At 38.1% G+C, this 11,731-nt stretch overlaps 2 protein-coding genes across 3 annotated transcripts in view; one reads left to right on the top strand and one right to left on the bottom strand.

The window, feature by feature from the left end:
- Positions 1-11,731, top strand: part of MCM9 (minichromosome maintenance 9 homologous recombination repair factor) — a 103,420-nt gene that overhangs the window by 27,247 nt on the left and 64,442 nt on the right. The window lies entirely within an intron of this gene.
- ASF1A (anti-silencing function 1A histone chaperone) lies at positions 405-11,692 on the bottom strand. Its single transcript, XM_029944862.1, has 4 exons — positions 11,629-11,692; positions 6,790-6,905; positions 2,094-2,270; positions 405-804 (listed from the first exon to the last, which is right to left on the bottom strand). Exons 1-4 carry the CDS (start codon positions 11,690-11,692, stop codon positions 592-594), a joined length of 570 nt encoding a protein of 189 aa, XP_029800722.1. The 3' UTR covers positions 405-591.

Genomic DNA, 11,731 nt, shown 5'->3' with positions numbered 1-11,731 from the left:
ACCAAGCTGAATGCTATCTAACTTTCCATGTGATAGTAGCCATAAGACGGTTCACGGTGGCCTGGAAAATCAGTTCCTGAAGTTCTTGGTAGCATATACTTGAGTTCAAATCCCTTCTTTAAGTACAGGATAAGAAGAATGGAAATTTGCCCCTTACATTAAACCAAACTATTTATCACAGAAGAAACATTTTACTTGCTGTGAAGTTTGTTCTTTTGAAGGCCAGTAAGATAGTGGTCCAAAGATTAATGTCCAAAAGGCTAAGACAGCTTTACACCCTGGTCTAATGCTTTATATTTTTTCTTTATAAGTGCTTTAATTACATATAGAGGAGAAGAAAATAATATATATGTTTTAATCAGATTAGTTTCAGAACAAATAAAATAACACATTAGAGAAAAAAATTACTTAAAAATAGTTGTATTTATATTCCACAATTTGCTCAAATACTGGTTTTCTTATAAACTTTCTACAGGATGTTTTTTAAACAAATTCTTCACATTGTGTCTTGACTATGTACTTACGGAATTTCAGGGAAATAGTTCTGTGTGTTTTTATAAGCTTAATTTGTACTAAAGGGATGGCAGGTGGTCACATGCAGTCCATGTGGGATTCTAACATGACATTTAGTGAGTTTTCTGACGTGGACCATCCCTTTGACGCTGAAGGTAATGCATCTGTAGAAAGAAGTGATTGTAGATTTGGATTACTGCTCTCTGCATCTTCCAGTTTTTCTGTGTTGTCTTCCCAATTAATGTGGAATCTTGTAACTCTGGGGTTAGATGCCAAAATGTTCCTTTGAAGCTGAAGGAAGAAGGGAATATATAAATAGTAAACAGTAAGAAAGTGAGATACCATATACAAATAGAAACTTAATAGAATGGATCTTTAGAGTAGTACTCCTAAAGGGCTAACGAATTCACATACAAAGGCATAATCAAGTCAATTAAAGCACATTAAGATAACTAGTACACAAGGACCAGGGCTATAGCAAAGAAATTATTTTAGCCTAATGGAAGCAGGTGGTGGAGAATCTCAGAGAATGTATCCAGATCTCCCATTATCCAAAAAATATCTAACCCCTCTATACTGGTTTCCTAAAAGGGGGAGAATCTCTTTTTTTGCAGGTGATATGCTTTGTAGACTGATGTGGTATCTTTTCAGTAATATTTTCAAAGAAAATGAAAAATGTCCTCGAATATAATGTCTCGTTATTAGTGGCTTCCTACCTTAGTTTCCTTAGTTTTTTCTCTTTTTGCATACATAGTGCCATATAAGTAACTAATACATTGAGTCAGTGGAAGGTCCCATACCAGGATTAAGCATTCTAGCCTTATTACCAGAAAAGACATTCCATTTTACCCCCCATTTTTTTTTTGCATGATCTGGCAGATGGAGTATTATATTCAATCTCACATAAATCATCAGTTACTAAACTGTTACAATTCCCAAGAAAAATCAGGAAATAATAAGTATTTCTGTGAATTTGTCTTTCTGAATCACAGGATTCAGATTTTCACTCAGAAGCTGTTTTCCATAACCAGAAATATTTAAAATCTTTAGTTTAGCCTCTAAGAATAGCAGCAGATAAAGGAAAACATACATACGTGTGTGTATGTATACACACACATGGAGATAACAATGTTTATATGAAAAACAAATGGAAAATTCCCTCCACAATTTTTGGGAGAGTTATAGACCAAGAATATCATTGATTAATCATGGATTTGTATGTCATCATTGATTAATCATGGCTTTGTATGTCATAAAGGCTGAAATGAATAGAATCATGATGTATGGGAAATGCCATGCAGAAAACTGTAAACAACTGTTTCTTACAGGAGGCTTTTTTCAATTTTCTAAACCATCAGAGACTCTCAACATGCCTGACCAACATTAATTACTCATGATTCACTTGGAGGTAGTGTCTGAGGTCAAGTATGGTAATGGAACAATTAGTTTGCCAGTTAGCACAAAGACCTCAAATTTATTTTGTCTCAAAGGTATTTTCATAGTATACTATAAATTGGCACTTGCTTAAAAAGCAAAAAAATATAGTAAAAGTAATGAAAGAGGAATAGTCAGAACATTACCTTAGAAAAGTCTGGTTTTACTGGCGGATTTTCCCTTAATTCTGTCTCAGTATATTCGTTATTTACATAATAGCCAACTCTAATAAATTCTTGACCTCGATAGGTGCATGTAATTAGTACAACTGTTACACCTACTGCATCTGCATCTGGAATGAGTCCTGGATTAGGTGCATCAGCCTAGAATAATTTAAAAAGAAAAGAAACACATCACAAAGAGGCAAGCAAGACTGGAGTTTTGGTTACCTTGAGCATCATCAATTAAGGGAGCGGCAACAAGAACTTGGACATCATTCTGGGAAGGCAAATGTTTATTTTTAAGATTGACTTAAAGCCAGAATGTATAGTTCAAATATTTCTCCACCGTATGCCTAATTACTCTGGGTACCTGAAAGCTTCACTACGTCTATAGGAAGATAAATCTGGCTACACTGTGTGGTATAGTTCATGAGGGATTGTACAACATTCAGTTATAAAACTTTTAAGAAATATAGCAAATAATTAAGTCAATAGTTTAGTTGACTCTACCCCTTTCCAGTCATAGTTTTGTTTCTTGAGAGCTAGCACAAGTGGGGGAGAGGGAGTGGGAGTAAGCAGGCTTCGTGCCCAGTACAGAGCCTGATGGAAAGCTCAATCCCATGACTGTGACATCATGGCCTGAGGTGAAATCAAGAGTCAGATGCTTAACCAACTGAGCCACCCAGGCACCCCTCCAGTCATAATTTACAAACCTAAATTAGTAAACATTCAGTGATCTCCACATAGCCTGTTGGCAGCAAATGTTTATTATACCAGTTTCTCTCTCATACCCAGGACACACATTCTCACAGCCACTCTCCCACCCCTCACAGATATTCTAATAGTAAATTAATATAAAACTGAAAATGGAATATTAATAGCTATACAGATTTTCAAAAATATTAAACTATTGTGAATGACTTTGATAGGCACTAAAATATAGTGTACTATTTTAAACCACACATACTATGGAAATACAATGAAGGTAAAGATTGGTTTGAGCAGACATATTCAGTGACCTCGTTTGAATCCAACTGCTGAAGCTTGAGGAGTGCAGAAGGTAAAGCAGGTGAGCTAGAGAAGATGGATGGCCTGAGCAAAGGCTAAGGCCCATCTATGGCGGTATGTCAGGTTGGAAGGAGTCACAGACTGATGGGCACTGACACAGACCTGAGGCAGCCATTCTGAGTGGTAAACGGATGAAGACTGTCCCGAAGATTAGCTCACTCTTGCCAGGACACTAACGAACGTTCCTGGGCCTAGGTGAACACTTCAGCCAGGGTCTTGGCTTGGGAATATCCCTGTCTGGCATTCTCAATCAGGCCATTATCATCAAAGACCAATGATTATTGTGTAGTTATTACATGTAGATGACCCAAAAAAGGCATAAAAATATCTAGTCTAAAACATCTATCTAGGCTGAAAACGTCAGTCACCTTCTGCTTCCCTAACTCCCACATCCAGCCAGCCTAAGCACTTCTCATTTCTGAAGACTCAGTTCGTGTCTTTGTCTTCTCTGGAATCCTGCTGCAAATCTAACTGGTTTCCCCTAGCTCACTTGCTATTTGCACTGCTGCTAGCATTAGCTAGGCAAAGATCCATTCCTGTCCCTTCACCAATTTTAAAAACTCCTGGTTATTATTCCCATTTCTAGATAAAAATCTGTTCTTTAACTTCATATATAAGGCCCTTCACAATTTGTTTCCAATCAACAGCTCATTCACACTGCCTTTATTTCCACACCTCTCACTGTTGTTCTGGAATTAGAGTGCCCTGCATATATCGTTCCCTTGGCCTGTAAGGCTCTTTCCTAACATCCTAAAAAAATTCATCCTTCTAAGTTCGCATAAAATGTATCCTTCTTTAGTGAAGCCCTTTCTAATTCAGAAGGTAGAGTAGTTTTTGCACTTATATTTCTTGACACAAACCCTCTACTAATGTATGTCCAATAATCTAAATAATGTTTATCTTTCAGTCATTGCTAGGATTCTAAGCTTTGTCCTCGATAGAAATTCTGTCCTGTTCATCTTTGTAATCTCATGTCTGGTACAGCTCTGGGCACCCAGTATATGATTAGTATTTTGAAATTCACTCATAACTAAATGCCTGACCTAAAGTAATTTGTGATCATTTTGGAGAGATATCAGCAGGAGAATGAGGGCCTGTCCTGAGAATATGCTGTTTGTCTTACAGATCCTGGGTGTCCCTCCTGAGAGGGGTTAGGTTACTTCCAGGGTACCCAGAGAGATTCTAATGTCCTGGAAGTGAGTGGAGAATGGGGAAACAGAGGTAGTTTAGTACTGCTTCGGAAACTTTCCTCCTATAGTGCCTCCCATACCCTCAGTAAATTGGTTCTAGCCATGTTTGTGTTGTTTTAAAATCTGGTTGCCAAAGGATTCAACTTGAACAACTCCAAATTCAAGCAGAAAAACCACAGTCCTTTTAGATCACTTAAGATGATGTGATAGAGGGGCACCTTGGCAGCTCAGTCAGTTGAGCATTTGACATCAGCTCAGGTCATGATCTCAGGGTTCCTGAGTTCAAGCCCTGCCACCAGGCTCTCTGCTGTCAGCATGTAGACCACTTTGGATCCTCTGTTCCCCTCTCTCTCTGCACTTTCCCCACTCATGCTTGCTCACTCGCTCTCTCAAAACTAAAAAAACATTAAAAAGAAAACAGATAAAGTGATAGGTAGATATTTTTAACTTCAACCAGCAATACTACGGAGATTTCTGGACATCTTCCTGCTAGCCTTTGACACACTCATAAGAAAGGCATGCTTATTCATGGCAGACCAGGAGAATACTATAGCAGTTTGTTTAAAGCACAAAACAGAAACTGTGTGTTAGTCCCCTTTTGCCGATAATGGTGAATGTTTTTTTAAATACACAGGCTGACCTTCTGATTTAAATCACATGGTGTGTTCTCTATCCTTTTTGGCAACCTGAACACTGATACCAAGGTAAAACTACTGAAAAATCACTGTAGGGAAATATCTTTGAATATATTTTCCACTCTTAAGCCAAAAGCTTAACAGTGTTCTTAACAACATAAATACATAGAAAAGATCATTTAAGGGTTTGTTTCAAAGCCAGAGGATTTATTTGCAGGTTTTATAGGAGCATAAAAAGGCCTATCAGTACACGTCTTACCACATCATGAATTATCATCAGTGAAGTATGGGTTTTCCAAGTTTATGGATCAAAGCAAATACTTCTTTGTGTAACAATTTCAAGAACTTGAGAGAATAAAAATTTAGTTCTAAATTTAGTTCTAAGCAGGGCACTATTTGTCAGTGATTGTACTTAAATGCTTTATTCCTCATTTAATCCTCATAACATTCATATGAGGGAGGGTATTAATCCACATTTTACAGATGACTAGAGTGACTACAGGAAGCTAGGGAGCCTGCCCACAGTCACACGTGTGGAATAAGCAATGGGGCAGGATGTGAGGCAGGGCTGTAACTGCACTGCCTCCCCCAGCATACTCGCTGGCACCCGTATCTTTCACCATCTATTTAATGAATAGATAGGAAATAATATATTTGAGCTTTTCTTAACCATTTGTTTAGATATAGTAAATTATTTGTTACTTTTTAATAAAAAGCACTAAGGTTAGGAGACCATAATTCTGAATTCCGTATTTAGGAGAGGGGAGGGGTAGGTAGCAACTCTAGAAATATGATATGTTTATGATTCATGATTTGTGGCCCATATCAGATGGGATTATCTGACCAACAGTATTCATTTAAATTGAAAATGAAAAAAAGGGAGACGAGGGCTAGAGAAACAATTTTCTTCTGGATGAGGTTTGAAGTGGGTTCTAATTAACTGATGGGACTCTGTTGTATATAAATACTTGTAATAAAATTAATAGTTGGGTTTTTTGTTTTGAAACCTATGGCTAGTTACTCTTTGGGCTGTTATAAATATCTGCCTCTAATAAGCATGGATAATTAGGAAGTGACTGAATAGTTTTAAACCTCAATTTAACACAGATTAAAAGAAGTAACACTTTGGATACAGAAGACAGTGTCTGAAGCCTTGGCACAGACCCAAATACTGATCTAAGAACATGATTTGTATTGGAATTTCCTCTCACAGATAATAAACAGAGTAGTAGATGTGTAACAGTAATTCTCTATAAGATGTGTAGATTAGATGCTTTAGTAAAACACTAAAGATCATGCGGATCTCTTTCTACTAGCAGACTTAGCTCACTAACCTAGCTCAATCACGGAGTATGCTGAGTACTGACCAATACTGTGGTCAATACTCCTAGTGGCTGAAACAGAAACTGAGATGCATATTACTAACTCTACCAGTTAGTGGTATGCATTCAATCCCCGTATTGGGCTGCTTGACTGCCACCCTGAAGGTCTACTATCGGACTGTTCACAGGAAGAGCCCCGAATTAACTGCCATGTGTGCCATGACACTAGAAGCTTTACTGCATGCTGTGCATACTCTGGAGCAAACGTCACGTTAACATCTCAGCACACAAAATCAAGAGGTAGCATTCCTTTATGCTACAGGGGCTGCCTAAAACACAACAAAAGCAGATAAAAAGTGAGTGCAGCAGAAGCAGAGTGATTCAACCCAAAAGGAAATGGATGAAGATGATGAGTTATATAGTTTAGAACGTATTTGGCATACATATTTACCAAGAACACTCTTACCTGAAATACAAACATATGCCTTCCTGCAGGAACAGGGCCCACTAATACAGAGTCTAAAACTTGATCGTATTCTTCACTTTCTGCAGAGCCCACATAGATAATTTTCCATTCCAAGTCTAGGGTTAAAAACCAAAAAATTATTTCATATTCAGTAATTACATTATGAGATGATATCAAAGACCCTATTTTAACATCCACTTAAGCCAATCAATCGTTGGCTGCCGAAACTGGCTTCTCACAGCAGAAAGTCCAGAAAGGCACTGAACTGCTCTTTATAAAATTCTTACATTTCTTAACAGTTTCTCAAAATGTTCCTTTGTGAAACACTAGTCCCTGGGCAGGGTTCCTCATAAACAAACCAACAAGGCCAAAAACATGGGAAATGCTACAGTCTTGTCTTAAGGATTCATAAATAAAGCACACTGGCAGAGCATTTGGAAACTTCCTTTGGTAAAGAACACCAGTAACATTAATCCAATTAATCCAGCATTTCCCAAGTTTGGCTATGGAATCCACCCCGCCCTCTGCTTTTTTTCACATATCATTTCTTAACAGCCTACTTGAACACTTTGGAAGGGCTACCCCATAGTAATATTGCACAGATCCAAATTACCAAAGAACTCCAAAGTGGAAAAGTCATTATTAGCAAACTTCCTTGATGGCTCAGCTCATCAACTATCACAGGGACCATAGTCGGGGTTTTTCCTCATGGTCCCTCTTCACGTCATATATTCTTTAAATTGGGAAGAGGAAACCGAGGATCCTTATGCCACTTTATACAACAGACTATATACAGTGGGAACACACATGAGGAACAGTAAGACACACTGAAGTGAAACCCAAGACGTTTTATGTAATTCAACTGTTACATGTAATTCAGCTTTTATTGAGCACCTTCTACAAGTGTGCTCTGTAGCCAGAACCCAGAGATGGGAAAAATGACTGCTTTTTCAAAGGAGCCTCCTGCTTAGTAGGAGCAGGAAGACAGCTCCGCAAATACAGATTACCTGAGACCTCCTGGTCCTGTGAGGGTGTTTAGCACAGTGTGGCCCACCCTTGGATTCACTACACTTCGACTACAGCACTCCCAGAGGGATGTTTCTAGGACACTGAGAATCTAGTTCTACTAAGTCAGCATTTTCTGAACACTGTTATGTAAGTCATTGCTCTCTCCTAGACCACTTACGTTTCTATCTTCTAGCACATTTATAGATGCAGGGTCCTGCATCTGACATCTCATGAGGTCATCTATTTGTTGATGAAGATTAAAAGAGGAAAGAAGCAATATGAGTATATAGATAGAAGGAACAGCAAATATCTGGAAGTAGGAGCATGCTTAGCATGCTAAAGCAGCAGCAAGGAGGCCTGGGCGGGTGCAAACTGAATAAAGGGGAAAATAACCGACCCTTCCATTGGGTGTGAGAGGCATGGCCAGATTATGCAAAGTTTTTGTTTTTTATTTTTGACGGGGCAGGGAGTGCGAGCAGGGGAGGGGCAGAGAGAGAAAGGGAGACACAGAATCTGAGCAGGCTCCAGGTTCAGCTGTCAGCAGAGCCCAACGCAGGGAGGTCATCACGTGAGCCAAAGTTGGACTCTTAACCAACTGAGCCACCAGGCGCCCCAGATTATGCGAAGTTTTAAAAGTCATCATAAAGATTTTTGGCTTTTACACTGAGTAGCACAGGAAGCTATTGGGAGGATTCTGATTGGAGGGGTAACATGATTCAATTTTCATTTTAAAAGGATCATTTTGGCTCCTCTGTTCAGTATGGACTGTGAGACGGTGAGGGTCAAGACAGGAGAATATTTTAACAACTGAGGCAAGAAGTTATGGTAGCTTGGACCACATGTAGCCACAGGGATGAGAAGCAGGAACACTCGAGATAAATCTGGAAGATAAAAGCAGCAAGAATCCTTTTTTGCAGGGGGTAGGGGATGAAATCAAGTAGGAATTCATTTTGGATATGTTAAGTTTGAGATATCTACTAGATAACTAATAAAATTACAAAATTAGTGGCCAGTGACTTAGGAAACCCAAAAGCCAAGTGGAGAAACTTTAAAAAAGGGGTGTAAAAGCTATTAAACTAGCCAAGTGTGGGTAAGACTGGGAACTCTCACATGGAGGTTTTCATATTCTGTTCCTTTTGTATATATTTACTTGTATTAACGCATATAGTGCTCTTGGCCTCCTAATTGGTAGAAGGTAAGTTGGCATTTGTGGTCTGGCATAGAAACATAGTCAGGATTTATAAACTTATAAAATCCCACTATGTGCTGAGCATTGGTCTTGCCAAATTTCATACCTGTTATTTAAATCATAACAACCTTATCATATGGATTTAATTATACTATTATGCAAACAAGAAAGTTGAAGCCTTGAGAGGCTAAGTAATCTACCCAAATTCACAAAGCTAGCAAACTCAGGAGTCAGAACCCACGCTATGTCTCTGCAACTCTAAACCCTGGGCTCTTTACAAAACGAAACTAGGAAGATGAATTCTTCCATTTCTGGCTCTCAAATGAATAGTGGAATAAAGGAATTTAATTGTGGAGGGGCTGGGGTTGATGTGTGAGAGCAGAAGCCATGGAAAGATAATCTACCCTTAAGGAGCATAGGCTGTAACTCAAGGAACACCTGTACCTTAATTCTTATGCTAATGGTCCTTGCCATAGCTACTGAGTTTAAAAAGCTCAGTACTTACTTATAAATTAACCATCAGCTGTTTATTTTTATTATATTTTTAACTCCACTTTCATTTTCTTGTCCCCTGTATTTGAGGGAAGACGGGATAGAGTCAGAGGCACAGGTTATCTGTTGAAGGAGTTTATTCATTTATTTAAAAAGTTAACTAATTGTTGCATCAAATCATGGTAATCTCAGCCTGCAAATATCTGCATTAATGGTTGGGAGTGAGGGAAGTCACCAAGTGAATTTTAAATTAATTACACTACTTAGGATGATCTGTGATCTAGTGGAAAGTATGTAATCTTTGGGAATTAGAACAAGCCTGAAGTTTAAAAGCATGAAACACCATGCTCAATTCTGGCATATTGTAAGTATTTAACTAACAGCTAGAATTGCTGGTACTGACCAACTAAAACACAAAAAAAAGCAAAAGAAAAAAAACAACCCACCCCTCCATTCAGTAGAGAAAGCAGGAGCAGTCCACAGAGGGCATAACAAATATCAGCAGGAAGGCCAATCAAAATGTGCACACACCTGGGGACCGCCACCAGCTCAAACACATCATGGGTCCTCCTATCAAGTTAAAGTATGGAAAATGGTGGCCAACCTCTGGTGTGGGACTTGAGACAAAAATTATAAAATGAAAATTTCCCTTCAGAATATTCTGTAATTTCATTTTAAGAATAGATTTTTTAAAGATCTGCAATATACAAAGTATGGAACCTTTAAGCTTTTGCTAATAAGTAAACTCCATTTCCTTAAACCACATAGCCTCTAGGTGGAGTACACAAGCATGGCACCTTTTTGAAAGATTCCTTTGCAGCTTTCAGTATGACTCAGCTTAAACTCTTTTAAAAAATGCTAAATAACCAGTATAAGTGCCCTGGGAAGAGGTGCACAAGTGGAAGTAAGCGTATTGTTGACACTAATGGTAAAAACTCTGACGTCATTCAGCCTAGTTCTGAATAGGTCCCAGGTAAAAATGGAATGTTGGCATGTAATTCTGCTTCCATGAATGGTGAGTTTCAACCATCCAGTGTCAAAGCCCTGTAACATCCTGAATGATCTTTCATCCTTGTCTAAAACTGGCTTTTAAAATGGAAGGCATCACTTGAGAAATACCTGTACTTTGAATAATTTATAAATCTTAAAATGCTATTGTATAAGTTGGAATGGACTGACCAACGGTTTCTCTTGCATTTGCCCATTTTTATATACAACTGGCAATGAAAAGGAAAGCTTACCAACTAGATGGATATGAAAAATTGGCCTGGTAGCTGAAATGGTTCTATTAGTACTCTGGGGAAGTAATCAAATGATTTCAGAGTAGTAAGAAAAATCCCTTTTATTATCAGTGATCTATCAGAAATTAGTTTATTTTAATAGTCTTTCAAAATGTGACCTACATATTATACATATATGCATATATGCTTCATATTTTCATTACTATTGAAGAGCACAGATTAACGTATTAACTATAATTACAGGAGATGGCATAAGGCACTGAGTACAGAGGACTGTTACTTTATATACATCTGTACAACTTTTAAAAAGTTTATTACAAAGAGCATGTATTGCTTTTATAATTTGAAAACCTAACACCCTACATAAAATACATTTGTGGACATTAAAAAGTAATTCTTAAAATGAAAACGCTTCATATGCCATGATTTGCATAATTTTAAATTGCATTGTTAAATATACTTGTAAAATAACCACTGAATAAGTTAAATTTGTTTTTCAAATTTTGAAGTCAAGCATTGGAGTATTTTAATAAAATCTAAAAGCAAAGATTAAAAAAACCTTGGCAAATTTTAGCTTCCTAAATATTTATTACTGCACATAATAAAAATATTTTTGGAGACCTTGATAGGAACTTAGAAAAACAGTACAAAAAATTTTTGCATTGCCGTTAGGGCTTTACCTTTAATTTTAGCCCACTTTTGTAGTTTATGCTCAGGGTGTTTGGATGAGTTAATTAGATTTCAACACGTTCTTGAAGAAAGTCTTTCGGACTACGGAGAAGCCAGGGATTCTAAGTCCTGGCAATTATTTAAGTGTTTTACTTATTTTTGCTCTTGGGTTAAATGTAACTTTATGGCTTAGCAATATTTTTCTTCCTGAGCAAGAGGAGAGAAGGTTTCAGTCATTACGGAACAGGAGTCCACGCCGGTCGGGGCGAGCCTGCGCGCCAGCATCCCAGGGCTCCCCAAGCATCCCGGGCGCCGGCCGGGAGCGCCGCCGGGGAGCACCCGC

The sequence above is a fragment of the Suricata suricatta genome, chromosome 7, assembly GCF_006229205.1.
Source record: "Suricata suricatta isolate VVHF042 chromosome 7, meerkat_22Aug2017_6uvM2_HiC, whole genome shotgun sequence".
NCBI lineage: Eukaryota > Metazoa > Chordata > Mammalia > Carnivora > Herpestidae > Suricata > Suricata suricatta.
The sequence above is the reverse complement of the archived record's forward strand: the minus strand, read 5'-3'. Positions and strand labels throughout refer to the sequence as shown.